Source organism: Phalaenopsis equestris, unplaced genomic scaffold (assembly GCF_001263595.1).
Source record: "Phalaenopsis equestris unplaced genomic scaffold, ASM126359v1 Scaffold000297, whole genome shotgun sequence".
In the NCBI taxonomy this organism is placed as follows: domain Eukaryota; kingdom Viridiplantae; phylum Streptophyta; class Magnoliopsida; order Asparagales; family Orchidaceae; genus Phalaenopsis; species Phalaenopsis equestris.
In genome coordinates this window covers 1,175,576-1,192,390 of record NW_018164739.1, presented here as the reverse complement: position 1 = coordinate 1,192,390, position 16,815 = coordinate 1,175,576, and the positions used below count along the sequence as shown (strand labels likewise).

General features: G+C 32.9%; 1 protein-coding gene across 1 annotated transcript; it reads left to right on the top strand.

Annotated features, from left to right (window-relative positions):
• Positions 1-11,925: 11,925 nt before the first annotated feature.
• LOC110025382 (probable WRKY transcription factor 65) lies at positions 11,926-13,716 on the top strand. Its single transcript, XM_020725836.1, has 3 exons — positions 11,926-12,261; positions 12,356-12,508; positions 13,078-13,716. The coding sequence occupies exons 1-3, from the start codon at positions 12,215-12,217 to the stop codon at positions 13,679-13,681; spliced, it is 804 nt and encodes a 267-aa protein (XP_020581495.1). The 5' UTR covers positions 11,926-12,214; the 3' UTR covers positions 13,682-13,716.
• Positions 13,717-16,815: the final 3,099 nt, after the last annotated feature.

Here is a 16,815-nt window from a genome sequence, read left to right as displayed (position 1 = left end):
GTGAGATAAATTAGCTTCCAATAGAATGCCTCCATCCATACCTGCATCTTCTAAGGGGTATAAGGCATATGAAATCGGGCCTCTCATTTATCAGTGCTTATAATAGTCTGAAATAATTTATGAAACAAAATTAATGTGCATCTGAGGTCCAATCCACTGCCAAAACAACAAAAAAATGCAGTTGTTATAATCATTGTAATTATAATCAATGTAACTAATAGTGGTTATAATAATTACAATTATATAAAACTTATTAGTAACAAATATAGTTGCTACATATATCAATATCTAAGTTCTAACTAGTGCTCTACATTTCTGCATGCATCATATGTATTAAGTTAATAACTTCTAAATGGCAAATTAAGGAGAGATAGAGAAGTGTTTATGGATGTCCACGTTTGCCAGTGAAGAGAAATTGCTGGGCAAATCTCCTTTGGCGGCAAGCTTTTAACACTCAATTTTCATACTCTAGGAGAGGAAAATTGACGCATTTGCAGCCTTCTGCCAAAGAAGAAATTGCCCAGCTATTCACTCTTCGCCATTTCTGCAGCTCTTCTTCCCCTTCATTGGGGTAACATATATTACATTCTATCTCTGGAGTCCAACAGAGGCCTTCAGCCTTGTATTTAAAGGCAAGGATGCTGAGGAATATGCCAGAGCTGCATTGCAGCATATCCACCAAATGAAGCATATATATTTTGTATTTGTTACCATAATTGCTAGATATATATGCAGCACTGAATACATACATTAATTTACCATAGAGAGAATATTTAGTCGTTGCAACTGGATTTGCTTATTAGACATGGTTGAATTTGATTAATTTTTGTTAAAAGCAATTCATGAGTTATTGATTGTTTTGAGTGAACAGATCTGCAGTTATTAAATGAGATTAGTCGCATATAAAACTTCTGGTTTTAGGCAGGCTCTCGAGATGAGGGATGCAAAAATTGGTTAGCATGGTTCTTATAATTAATTGAGTCAATGAATTTATTTTAAATTTTGTTGTGTTTCGGAAGATTCACGGTGATAGAATAGTAATTTAATATTTTAGTGTTGCAAAAAGATCAAACACACACACATATAAAATATAAGTAACAAGAAGATACGCAATAGTCATTCGAGTTTAACAACCATAATTGGGCTACAACAACTGTATTTTTTTACGATATAATTGATTGTTATAAAGGCAATAGTTTGACATAAAGTCTAGAGTCGGTGGCTACAATAGCGTCAGTTGGTCATAGAGGCCATAGTTAAAAGTTGTAATAGCAATCAACTTGATAGACTGTAGTTGATCACATAGGTCGTGGTTGGTAGTTACAGTAGCTTTGGTTAGCTAGAAAAGCCACCATAATGAAAGGTTGTAATGACAACAGTTGATCACATAGATTATAGTGAAAGATTGTTATGATAATAGTTGAACACATAGGCCTAAGTGGAAGGTTGTAATGATAGTAGTTGATCACATTGACCCTAATATAAGTCTATAATGATAGCAATTGTCCACAAAATCTTCATATGAGGTTGCATTTATAACAATTGATAACATAAATAGGCCGCAGTGGAATACTGCAATATTAGCAATTGATCACATAAATTGTACTGGAAGACTAAAATGATAGCAGTTGGTGATAGCGATTGACCACGCAAGGCGTAGTAGGAAGCTAACTACAACAGTAACTGGCAACATATACCATTTTAATTTGATGTAAAAGTGTTAGTTGGGCACAGAGGCTATAGTTAATGACTGTAATAACAATAGTCGGTGATGTAGGCCGTAGTAGGAAGCAAAAGTAGTAACTAATTAACCACATAGGCCATAGTAGGACACTGCAAAAGTATCAGTTGGCCACCAAGGCTATAGTGGAAGGTTGTAATGCTAACAATGCTTGACCACATAGGTCATAGTGAGAAGCTACAATAATAACTAGCCACATAGGCCATGGTAGGTCACTACAAGAATGTCGGTTGGCAATAGAGGCTATAGTAGAAGGCTGTAATGAGCAATTAGTCACATAGAATGAAGTGGGAAGTTATAATTTTGTAACCAGCCATACAAGCCATAGTAAGTTACTATAAGAGCATCAACTATCCACAGAGGATGTAGTGGGAGACTATAATGACAGTAGTTAGCCTCGTTGACTGTAGTGGGAAGCATTATTGGTAACTGATTACATTGGTCATATTAAGCACTACAAGAGAGTCAGATGACCATAGAGACTATACTGACAACAGTTAGTCATGTAGGCCATAGTGAGAATCTACAATAGTAACTGACCATATATGTTGTAACTGCAAGAGCATTAGTTGGCCACATATGCTTTAGTTGGAAGTTGTAATAATGTTTGTTGCTCGCATAGGTTGTAATTGGTATTACCCTAATTGATGCAGGCTGCAACCCTTCTCTTGTGTCTTATTATTTTATGTCATAAATAACACTTGTTGGTACACGAGGTATAAAAAACTTGATGAGTCTGGGTTATTTGAAGTTTATTTGACCCTCCAATTAACTACCCAATTCCATGGCTTGATGTGGGCTTGATTGGACTTAAATTGAGTTATTTGCCTTGTTGAGATGGTCAATTTGACTATAAGATGAAATTGGAGCTAGCACTGGATGATTTTGAATTTGAATAAGAACATTTTTTTGCTAAAAAATGTCTCAAATCATGCCAAATGATACAATTTTGTGATATCATATCAACATTAATATGATATATGATTATTAAATCAGAACTTTGTTATACTTTATTTATAATAAGCTTAATGACTTTGAATTACAATGCATGCTATCATTTTGATTAACTCAATATTTACTAAAATTTTATCATATTTATTATTATAGAAGATATTCATCCTTATTATTCTACCTTTATTATTATTATTATTATTATTTTCACAAATAGCCCTTTATTCATATGGATATACCTCCCTCATTCTCTTACTCCACCTATCAACAACCATGCACTAAAAAGCAACCAGCAGGATTTGCAAATCTATCAAATTATGATATAAATAGAGCATCCTTTGGGAAGATCCAAAGAATGTACCCATTGCATTTCACCACTTTAATATTTTTTTTAACAAATGTCATTGCATAAAGTGACTGAAAATTATATGATTCCTTCGCTCAGAGGACTAATTCCCATATGGTCAACCAATGCATATATGCTCTTTTACTCCAGAAACTACGTTAGGATGACAGACGTACAAACACGACAGCGTGGATTGCTTCATGTTGTCGAATGCACGGTGTGGTGCGATTCACGCCGTCATCCACAAGTCCAATTTACCTGACATAATGATTTCTCTTTTCACTCGTACTTTATGTAGTTGTATGAGTGCATGCTAATAAACAGTCGCTACCCCTGGTATTTCTACATCCATATGTGATGTATTAGTCATTACATATGTTTCTTTCACATATGCATTATGGTGAGTGAAAGGAACTTTATGCATGTAAAAGTAATATTTTCTTTTCTATTTTCTTGAAATTTTTAAAAATTTACATAATTTTCCATTTCATTATAATTCTGAAAAGAAACATAGTCAAAATGATGGCATTTAATTTGCATGTATTTTGTTCATTTTTAAATGCATCAAACCAAACCATGCCCCCACAATAAAAGACTAGAAAACTTATGATTTCGCTGCTGCTTTTGGATACATTTGTAAGAAAAATTTTGTAGTTGAAGTGCTCTATTATTTTTCAGATATTACACAATCTATATGATAATAAGGAAGGGTGAATTTTTAATGTCTTTATAATGCATATTCTTAACTCCTCATTATTTAGTACTTCAATAATAAATATTCAATTTGTGGCTTTTTAAATAATAATAAAAATACTATGCCATTGATACAATAATATTTTATTGTTTTTTTTATCAACAAATCAATAACATTTTACTACATATCTCAATGGTTTCTCCTCTTTTTAAGTAGACTTGTTAATGGGGGTATGGCTTTTTTTAGAGAGTTAATAAGGTTTGTAATGTGGGGATTTGGGATTAGAGGACATGTGAAGGAAAAATTATTATGTGTGGACGTCTGGATGTACTGACAATGATGGAAGGTGAGGTCACAACATCATAAATTTAAGTGTGCGTAACGTATAACTTGGCTTTCTCATTCCACCATTGTATGCAAGTGTGGTGTGGTATGTACTGATTTCTCAATGTGAAGGGTTTGAACAAAAGATGCATGCATTTTTCTAATGTGGAAAATTTTTCTTATTTGTTATGAAAGTCTCAACGCTCCAAAATATATAATTGCTAAAGAAAAGCCACTCGTACATTTCTCCCCTGTATACTTGGATTTGAATATATATATTATTCACAAGTAGTATTCATGATTCACACACTATCAACAAATTTTCATCATCCACACGGGTCTGGAAGATTGGCATGAACCTTGGAGCATTTTTTTTAGCAAGAAATAGTCAAACTCCAAATAAAGATTATGCAAAACTATGATTTCAACAGTCATAATCAAACTGGTCAGCTAGACGAGGTAGTCACAATGATACCAAAATTAGTTTAATCCAAATCAAATTAATCCAATGTCATCATATTAAACCACTCGATAAGATGAATCCAATAAACCCAAGATTTTAGCTCAATTTTGACATTGCTAAAAATTTACAATACATCGTCCCAACTACTCCCTGGGTCGTCTGATTGAGTGGTCTGAATTTCATCCTTATTTGCATGGAGACTTGTCACAGACTCTATAAATAGAGTCGCACACCATTCATGGAAGAAGGGTTGTACCATGAACCGGGAGAAGATCGGAACTTGGAGGAGAAAGAGTTGAGGTCAAGTGTTCTACACTAAAAATCCAACAAACACCACTCACTCCTACAACCGTTGACCACCATCGGCTAGCTCTTCCACAACTGTCGATCACCATCGGTCACCGCTTGTCAGCTATCGTCGACCACTATTAGTCGCCCCTTGGTCGGTGAAATGAAGTTGCTTACATAGTCACAATGTACGCTGCAGAGCAAAGACTAGCCTTGGGGAGTAACGAAGCTTCCTATGGAACAACACACTCCACAGACGGTGTAATAATGTAGCACGAAGATAGTATAGCAACAACCCGAAGACGGTGCAACACCAACCCCTCACATAGTATAGCGATATACCCTGAAAATGATGCAACGAAGAAGTGTCCTTATGATGTATTTGGCATTTATTATAAGTTATATCAGGCGTGATACTTATGAAAAAATTGTTCAATATGTTAAAAGAGAAAAAATGTTACCCATGACAAATATAAGAGGGTGCTAGATTTGTAAATAGCAATGTTTCGGAGTAAAAATTAACGAAAATTTTGAGGACGGGAAAAAATTACGGAGCTATATCACACCAAGAAATTCATTATGATGTAAAAATGGGGAGAAAATTAAAAATTACACCGCAGTTAAGTCTTTTCACACATTGGACACACAATTAGGGATGCTAATGATCCGATTCAGCTCGAATAGATTTAATGCGACTCAAAATCAGCTCGTAGCTCGTTATATTCGATTTCAAGCTTAGCCGAGTCGAAATTGAATCTAACTAAATCTGGCTCGAAGTTGAATCAAACTGGCTCGAATTGAGTTAATTGGATTTATTTCAGCTCGGAATCGGCAACTTGAAATCAGCTCAAAATTAGCTTGTGACTCGTTATACTCATCTACTTGAGAGAAATAATAAAAGTTATATATCTGATGATTTATCTCACATTCTGTTAAAAAAAAGAAAAAAAAATCTTAATATTTTAATTTTGTTAAATAAATTTTAAAATTATGTTTATTTTTAAACTTTTTATTTCTTTTAAATAATGAGTATTAAATTATTAAATATGCCACCTAAATTCATACAAAAATAACTGATTTCTTGGGATACACGCGAGTTATGGTGCAGAGTATTCGATGAACTATACGCTAATTTAAAGCCTCAATGTCAAATATATATATATATACCCCAATAACTAACATTTAGATATTTTATGAGTTCAATGCTTTAATATTCGTGCCGTTGATCCATCAAATGTTAGAGGACCACCATCAATCCATACTTTGAATATCAATCTATGCATTATTCAAAGTATACGGCCATTATGCACGCGTTAAATATATAATATTAATGTCAACTGCTCCCTTATAATATAATAATATTTGAATACATTTCTTGTCTTGGGAAACTTATAATGAGGTTCTTAAAAAATATGAAATATTCTTTGCTTCTGCCACCAAGCAATGGTTTGTTCGTCGGAGGAAGCGGCGCAAGAATTGGTCATGGAGATATATACGCACGTGGTGTCATCTTTTCAATTCCCCAAAAGCGTAATAAATTTGTGGGATGCAACCACTTAATTTCCATGTATTTACATAGATAACCAGAGTCAAGTGGTCGACGAGTGGTTTCTTGTTCTCATAAAATGAACTCTTATTTATAAAGAAGATGATACAATATAATGATATTACAATGATGCGCTTGCTTTAATGATGGATGTATAAGATATTCTAGGTATTTTAAATATATGAGAGTATCGTTGGGTTGTTCTCTGGCTCGTTCGATTGAGCTTATTTGCATTCAGCTTGGTAATGTTGATTCAGTAGGCTAGGCTGAGTCGGTGTTGCTGGTTGACTAAGATTGATTGGCTTCAGGTCGGCAGGACTGATTCGATCGGCTAGACTTTGCTAATGGGTTGATTTAGTCTGGTTGTCGGCCTTCAATCCCTTGATGTGAAGCTTCTGTCGGCGAATCGAGCCTAGACTATCGGGTTGATGGTAAATCATTGTAACCCAATATGTAGCTTATTGCTCAATGAGGAGAGCCTGTGAGATGACTATAAGACTTTGTTATGAACTATTTGGGCACTTCTATACACTTCAGGACTAAAACAACTCATATAAATAGTCAGGATTATTGTGGCATTCACTCCATATCTAACACGTAAACTTCAATTTTATATGCTTGAAAAGATATATTTTATTAATTAACAGTTAAAATAGTGATATATTGACAAAGAATTGGATGGTATAAACAAAATAAAAAAAAAAGTAAAATTTTGGTGTTAGATATGCAAATACATAGAAATTGGGCGGTACGTATGTAAATGCCCCAAGATTTCTTATGCATTAAGAACTTTATACTTGATTGTTAAGACAATCTAGATACATGGATTGTTTTTGGTCAATCATAGTCGGCGGTGAAATCAATCAAAAACTCTTAAAGGATAGAATTAAATAATTTTTTTTGAGTGAAAAATTCACAGTATTTTATTTTATTTTATTTTATGCGCTTGTGTGTGTGTGTGTGTGTCTATATATATATATATATATTTTGATGGGTGAGTTACTATATGGATGATTATAAAAATATAATTTTTAAAAGTAAAAATTTATATAATATAATATAAATGTTGTATCCAAATATATTTATATTTATAGTGCAAAGGTGAATTTTATATATATAAGAACTAGCCATGTTCATACCATTGACCCATGATGCTTCTAGCTTGCTTTATATTCCTACTATATTTAGTGCATAATTTTCTTGTTGTTAAATCATTTTAGGGCATAGAGTGTCGTATAGTTTGTGAATTCATACAATTTCGGAGAGACCTTATGAGGTGAGTGAAGGAGGTGGAAAGGACTAGAGGATTCTCAGAAGTCCTACTTCTGTTACCCTGCCATCTCCCTTAAATCACTCGCATGGCTCTCGCCATTATAGAGCTAAAGTAAAAGAAAAAGGATTTGAATGATCCAATGTTTTTATTTTACTTTCAAATCCTTGAAACATTTTTTTTCTATGTTAAAATGACTCGCCAATACCCTACGATAGGCCGAGTAGGGCCACGCCGTTATTTAAGTTGTTTATTATGAATTCTCTAGAATAAAATAATGATAAAAAAATAAAGAAAACATTTAGATTTGCTTCCGCACGTATTTTTACGTGCATTATCCAGACATAATAATTTTTGGTTTTCTCAACTCTCAAATAATAAACAAGAACGACCCGATATGTTAGAAGTTATAAAAAGTAACTATTTGCTTACACTTACAAGAGATACAAAAATGTTGGGACATTTACATGCATTCCACACAATTCTTGTTTTTTTACATATCTAACCCCAAAATATTCATATGTACATTCATACCACTCAACTCAAATGTTTGACACCACTTGAAAACTTATCACAAAATGAACCTTTTCATTCAAAGATTTATAACACCTAGAAATGTAAATACATTAGAATTGTGTAATCTATATCTAACTATCTATCAATATATATATATATATATATATCTGGAATTGTACTGGTTGGAAGATTTTAACCGATGGAATTTGGAAGGCTATAGTCAGGGGATGAGTGTTGGAAGAACGATAATAGTCAGATAAGTGTAATAGGATAATAGTATTCAAGTGATTGTACTTGAGTGATGGCAATTTGATGGGCGTGGCCAACTTGTGGCAATACAAAGCTGATGGTCAGGTGGTGACACTTCAATAACAAAGATCAGATGTTTGAATCGCTATGGTTTAATGGCGACAATCATGCAGTGGCAACGGTCCAATTGTGGTAATTAGGAGGCGGTCTAACACTAGTACTTCCAAACATTTGAATTCTTCACTCTCTAATCTCAATCCCCCACGTGTAGGACACGCTTAAGCTAATTCATATCTTTTTTCTTAAAGTTAGACCGTAACTAGAAATTTATCACAATATCTAGCCAGAAGTGATGGGTAAACGTAGATTTCAGAGGAAAAACTGCCAAAACATAGTTTACCCAAACACATAAAACTGCAGTGCGGTACCACCACCACACTGTCGCCCCAAACAGATCCTTAGCCCTATCAAAAAGGTTATAAATATGCTTCCAAAGCCTAATCTGGAGTAATCTAGAATTGGAGTGGGTTCCTCTTTGATGTTCATGTGTTCATATCATCTCATCGTTCAATTTGACTATAAATTTATTAAAATAGAACTCCGACGATCTCAAGTATGATTTTGGAAAATTATAACACGTATATTATCTCGAGAATTGTGTTTAATCAAGTGGGATTTTTGATGTAGTATCAAAACTAAATAAGTGTAATGATACATTTTATTATGCAATGCACTACCTTTTATGTCATAGGGTAAAGCAAGAAGCACATGAAAAAATGTTCATGATGTTTTAATAATACTAAGAGACAATGAATAGCTAGATATTTAATTTATCATGTGAGTGCAAGACGTGCTTCCCACATAACATAATGAATCATGTTATAGCAAATTTTAAGGTAAATGTGTGATTAAATAATGTAAATAACATTTCAAGCTTATTATGAAGTCCCATTATATTAATGGGATGTTTGGTATGCTGAAAATGTAATATTAAAATGTAAAATGAATAGGAATAATATATTATTATTTAAATATTAAGATTCACAAATATACCTCTTAATTCCTAATAATTTACATATCTAACCCCTAAATTTCAATTTTTACATATATGCATGCCATCTTAACCATACATTGAAAAGATATATTTTACTTTTCTAAAGTTAGTATATATAGCAGTATTTTTTATGTGATTTGAAAGATTTGGGCGGTATAAATGTAAAAAGTTGAGGTTAGGTATTAGATATATAAGTGCATTGGAATTGGCTCGTATGTATGTATGTAAATGACCACATATTTTTATAGGTAAAAATATTATTTCTTTATTATTATTATTATTATTAAAAAGAACTTGTTGCGTAATGCATTTCAGAAATGGAAAAATTAATGCGTACAGACATCACATACAAAATTTGCATTTGGTGTCTGATTTTGACCGTGGAAAAATTAGAGTGGGTCTCACGCTAACAATAAAAAAAATTAAAAGATGTATTTCAGTGGTCCTGATCGAACACCGCACGTTCTCAGAAATGATTGTAAATTCTTAGGACTAATTTGAGATTAATTTTATTTTTAGTTTTTGGTTTATTTTCTCTTTAATTTTGAAAATATATTTGTTTAATGTTTTTTAAATATATTTCTATATTTTATTTCTAGAAACAAGTAAATAAATTTTTTTTAAAAAAACTCAATATAAATTTTAAATATTTAGATTATTTTAAAAAATAATTATATTTTAAATCAAATATATTGAATATATTTTCTTTCAAATCAAAATAAAATAAAAGTGAAAAAATAAAATTGATCCCAAACAACCACTTGAATGAATTTTCAACAAATATTTATGTTTTAAAACCTTAGCTATATATTCACTAAAATTGGGTAAAAAAAGCAAAAATTATTTTGATGATAAACAATTTGAATTTTCAATTTTCTGCATTTTTTTTTATTTTTAAGTAATGATTTATAACTTGTATAAATTAGGAAACTATGAATTTACTTGTTGAACAACAAATGAGATTGTTCATGACCATAAAGAAACAAGTTGTATTATGCTTATGTTCAATTCATATAACTTTTGAGCTCTTAAAAAATATTCAAATTTGTTTGTTTACAAATTTAAACAAACAATATCAGGTTTTAATCGAGCCGAGTTTGAGCTGTTCATCAAATGCATTGGTTCATTACAACCCTAGTTGACAATAAGATCAATGTATATCATAGTTCTTTGATATTACATTTTGTTTCGCCAACAAGCTAGGCTAAAACTCACATCACTGCCAATCTCAATACCCCCTATCAATAATAACATGTTACTTGTATTTCTCAACAAGGCTTTCAAATGCAATTCCCAAAAAAGTAGATGGTCATAGTCCCCAACAACATAGATAATTATCATTGCCAAATATGTTGATGTCCTCCACTACTAGCAACAGTAGTGTTGATGAAACTATTGTCAATTATCATCATTAATTTTGATACTTATAATGTCAAAAACACTGACACATATCATCGTCACCAAAGCCAATCTGTTTCTATTGAAATATTCTTCATCATCACCAATGATAATATTTGTTATTGACAATGAGAACGACATCCATCATCGCTACCATTGTTAACACCCGACAAACATATCCATCAACTATGGCACATGTCTTCTTAGTCATTACCCTTCCCTCTTATGGAAATAGAAATATAGCAAATTATTAAACATCTCTTGATGATAATTTCAGTGCCTCGTTGTCTTCTAACTTTGAACATGAAAGTCATTTTTAATAATTCTACATTAACACGCTCTCTAATTACTATCAAATTCAATCTTTGTTAATTATCACTCATATTATTTAAGTCATTTTAATTAGGTTAAGTATGTTGATATATTTCTTTTCAAGTCATATAAGACATATGAAAAATTTACATTCATAAAAATTTTCTTCAACATCAAAATGATAAATTTTCTCTTTATAGCAACATATATTTTAACACTCGAGGAGCATTTACGGTCATACCTCTTAATTTTTACATATTTACGTATCTTAGCTAACAACCAAACTATCATATTTTCATAAATATCACCCAAGTAACTTCAAAAAAACTTATTTTAGTACTTGAGCTTTAAGAGCAACTACAATTAGAAAGGATTAATAAGCTCGAACCCTCATCCAACAAACCATAACATCAAATAAAATATATCATTACCTCCAACTTCTTAAAAGCAAAATTTACATTTTTACTCTTAAGTTTTAACACCAAAATGCCATAAATGTAAATATCAAACTTCAGCCATTATTTACATAAATACATAAAAATTGTGTGATATTTACATAAATCTCCCCAAAAAAAAAAAATTAAAGCATTAACAATAATTCTAAAAACTAATAATATATTAAGTAGACAATCAATTATTTAAAACATCAAACATGATCAAATTCACATTTAAAATTACATCAACACATCTTAAGCTAATTATCTTTTCAATTAATGACCATATAATACTACAAGTGGATTATAAAAAAAAGCAAATGGAGCCCTCAGCGGTCGCCCTCCCCCTCTGTTTTCCTCCCTCGTAACATCACCTCACAATAAAACACATCCAAAGTCTGGATATTTGCCCCCACGTCCCCATCCCCAGCACTAAAAAGTCATTAAAAAACCTTAATTAATCCCTTACTTAACCTCTAATTAAATTTAAAATTAAAAAAGAAAAACCAGCACATGCTCCGAACCATCCCCTGATTTTCTCTTGCACTGTACGTATAATTAATACATAGATATGAACAACAAGCCCTATTAATTGCTCCGCTTCTCCCATCCTCCTCATTCATTATCCATGGAAGCCGTAGCAGACCTGCAGCCCGTCTCTTCTCCAAAGAAAAGGTGAGTAATTCTGTTCTGCAGATTCGTTATATCTCTTATTAGAGTGTTTGGTTAATTTTAATTACTTATACTTTTAGTGATTAATTTGGATTAGCCGGCGGTCGGTTCAGAAGCGGGTGGTGTCGGTGCCGGTGGCGGACGGTGATGGAGGGAGGTCGAAGGGCGGCGGTGAGGCTGCGCCGCCGTCGGATTCATGGGCTTGGCGGAAGTATGGCCAGAAGCCTATTAAAGGATCGCCTTATCCGCGGTGAGCTTAGTTATTGTATTGAATTGTTGCAGGAAAATTAAAAATACAGTTTTGATCGACAGCATGAATGAATCTCAGATCTGTTTGAAGCAGATTTTTGCTTTTGTTGCTGAAATTAATTTTTCACAGCAATGATATATTGTAAGAAAATAATTATTTAATCTTTTTAATAAAAGAATATTCATATTAATCATGATAATTTTAAAAAAATATTTATTGGGAGAGGTAAAATTGAAGCTTTTATTTTGAAATCGTAGCATTATATAGGAATTTTTATTGTGCTAATTTTACAAATTTGTACTTTTTATTTAGAAAATTGAATTTTTTTTTAGGTTGGATATGTAAAAAAGTGATTTTTCAAATGATATGTATGAAATAAATCTTCATTTTATTTTCATAAATAGTTGTAAATATCATCATTGAATCATTAAAATCATGTGATTTAGTTTAGAATAAATTTTATTTGGTTTCAATTGAGATAAAAAAAAATCAAATTTAATACAATTATAAATAAGTTTAATTAGAATTTCATAATCGAACTTTTTTTTTATTTTTTCTTTTGCATGCAGGGGGTATTATAGATGCAGCAGTTCAAAGGGTTGCCCGGCGAGAAAGCAGGTAGAACGAAGCCGTGCAGATCCCACCACCTTCATCGTAACTTACTCCGCAGATCACGACCATAGCTGGCCGGCGACCGCCAAAACTCACCGCCGCCACCATAATTCGCCGGCGGAAACCACCGGAGATATCTCTCCTCCGCAATCTGATAACTCAAAACCGAGAGAAGCGGAGAGCAATCCTGTATCTTCAGACAACAGCCTGTCGACGGATCTAATGGTGGATGAATCGGCTGAGTTTATGATAGCAGACTCATTCGGATGGTTCGCACAGGTGAGTTCGCCGTCATCAACCTCGCCGGCGGCGGCGGCGGTCTCCGACGGGGAGCTTTTCTGCAGCTCTTTATTTGGATTTGATGACAATGATAAGTTAGGCGGGGCGGCAGTGGATGAGGAGGAGGAGTCGCTGTTTGCGGGATTGGGAGAGCTGCCGGAGTGTTCGATCGTTTTCCGGCGAGGATTTGGAGAGCGGCGGTGGAGTGGGGAGGAAGACGGAAAGCGGTGCGGAATTGAGGCAGATGAGTCGGCCGCTTCGTGGTTCGGGAGTTCGAGGTGATTTCAGATTGCGCCGCCGCCGCCACCGCCGCCGCCACCCCCCCCCCCCCCCCGCCGCCACCGCCTGCGGCAGCAGAGACGCCGGAAACGGTTATCATGTTCTTGCATTCTTGGTCGTAAATTGTTTTTTTTTTCCATTATGAAATTTATATCATAATCTATTTCTTTTATAGTTATTTTATTTTATTTTATTTATTTATTTATTGTAATTTTGGGGGGACTGCGCCGTGCCGGCTATTTTTGGATTTATCTTAGCCGTTTCTATTGGATTAAGCTGGGGGTAAAAATGGTTCAATCTTATTAATTTAAAATTAAAAAATAAATATTTTTAAGTAGGGCAGTTAAAGATCGCTTTCAGAGCATGGATGGATTTAGTGCGGCCCTATGTCGAATTGTGTCTTGAAATTGGATGGTTTGATTTGACTTGAAATCAAAATGAGCTGGCGCAACTTTAGTTATTCGGATTCGGTTCATCTTGGAATCGGCTCAATCTGCCTCAAGATTAAAACTAAATGGCGCAAATTGAGTTATTTAGTATGGTTTGAATAGATGTAGTACGACTTGTTATAGTTTATTTCAAGCTCAGCCCGTTCGAAGTTGAATCGATTATGATTTTGCTCAAAATTGAAGCTAACAGACTCAAATTGAGCTGTTTGAATCAGTTCCAGCTCGAAATTGGCTCGTGAGTCATTATATTCAAGTTTATTGTGCATTAAATATTTTTTTTTTTATAAATAAGAAATATTGTGATTAGATCTGGAGCCAGTTTGAGCAGATTCGTATATGGCTCTAAATCGGCTTTGAAAAATCTTCATCCAAAGTTTTGGCTCATAGCTTGGCACTTTTTTTTTTTTTTTTTTTATTTTTACTATTATCAAGCCAAAATTTGGTTTTAATTTCATCTCGATTCAAGCCAAAATTTGGATCGTTTTTCGAGTGATTAATGAACTTAGAGCTAAATTCACTGCCCTATTTTTGTAAGTGGTATTTATATAATGCAAGCCACCGTGAGAGAAAAAATATTGTGTTATGTTATGTTGATGCCCGCATTCGGACAATGAATCAGATGTGACCACGCTGCTCTGCATCCAAATGCGACTTATCTGGATTATTATCTTTTTTAGGGTTTAGGATTTAGGGTTTTAGCATATCAAACAAACATATTTTAATGATAATAATAATAATAACCAAAAGATCTTAAGGTAGTTCATGATTTTGCATATGATGGTGAGTTTCTAATTAAATTGTGCTCAATAAATAAAAAATAATGAAGTGACAATTACATACATATCACATAATTTTTAAATATTTATATATCTAATAGCTGAACTTTTAAATTTATATAAATAACAGGAAAATATTATATACATAAAAAAATATCACTATTAAAATGTTTTATAAGTAAAATAAACATTTTCATGTATGAGTTTACGACAACAATGTTATAAAACCAAATATGAAAATTTATATGGTAAATATATGAATACATAAAAATTATAACCCATATCTTAATTCAAAGATGTGGCCAAAATGAATACTTTTTTTCAAAATCTCTTTGCTCATTTTTTTTGAACACTTGTAACATTAAAAACCAAATCAAATGTAAGAAAATCGAACATATAACCAACTTAAATGAAATAAAAGCACGACATACTCATAAATGTATCACAAGATGGTTGCGGATAGGGCTGTCAACGAGTCAAGCTCAGGCTCGGCTCGTTTGATACAAGCTCTTGTTTGGAATTGGCTTGTGTTCGAAATGGCTCGTGAAGGGTGTGTTCGTGTTCGACTCGAATAATATTTTCCAGCTCGAGTTCGGCTCGAAAATGGAGGAATCGGGAGAGGTAGATGTCTCGGAAGAGGAAGAAGAAGAACAAACCCTAAGCTCTCGCCGCTGAAACCCTTTCGCGATTTTGAGAGGAGAAGGATGACTCGGAAGAGGAGGAGAGCAGCAAACACAAACGCCAAACCCTAAGCTCTCGCGGCCGAACGCCTTTCGCGATTGAGAGGAAAGAGAAGAGTCTGAAGAGGAGAGGCACCCAACCCGAGTCGTGGCTTAGAAGTAACGATGTAGGGTTTTTAAATTTTATACTTATATATTATATTATATTAAATATATAATATTTATATAAGTAATATTTATTAATAATTTATTATATTTTACAATTTATAATATTTAGTTTTATGAATATGTATTATATGTGTGCGTTTATTTATTTATTTATTTCATTTCGAGTCGTGTTCGGCTCGTTCATATTTCGAGCTTACAAATTTGTTCGTGTTCGGCTCGTTAAGCTTAACGAACGAGCTGAACACGAGCTGTTCGGAAACAACGAGCCAAATTGACAGCCCTAATTATGGATGGCATACATTAATAATGTTTCTTGTTGCAATTTGATCCCAAGTTATAGTCTAAATAAAAGACTATCATTGATGTATATTTGAAAAAAAAAAAAAAAACTACATTTTGAAACCAACTATCATTGATGTATATTTTAAAAAAAACTACATTTTGAAACCAACATGCTACGGGATCTTTATATATCCGATAAATTACTACAAATTTAAATAAAAATGACTTTTTTTAGTAGTTCAATGTTATATTATTATTGGGTTCATTTATCATTAGAAATGATAATCAACATATGATTTTGTAGATGGCCATGAACATGTTGGAATGAATAACTCAAGATGGTGAAGATTCTCTTGAAAGAATGGGAGTTAGGCTACTAGAAGTTTAGTTGAATAAAGATAAATATAAGAATATCTAAAATGATATATGACACTATTAAATAATGGCTTGACTCTAGGGTAATTATCTCGGCTCTAGCATTTTGCATAAGTTTCAAAATGTATTTTTAATTATGTATAATACGGGTGTATTCAAATAAACTAATTGAAAGAGTTACATCTTATGGGTGATGTTATGAGACATGGATAAATCACTTGTGAAAATGCTATTAAGAGCCCAATCACTCAGAATAATCGAGCAGATAGACACTTTCTTTCTCCATTTTTTTTTACTCAGAACTATTTATGATACAAGTATTGTCTCAAATATAATCGTGCATTTACGAGTCAATTTTTTTCCTTACAATAAATATTACACATCAAAAATATATACTAACAAGATGT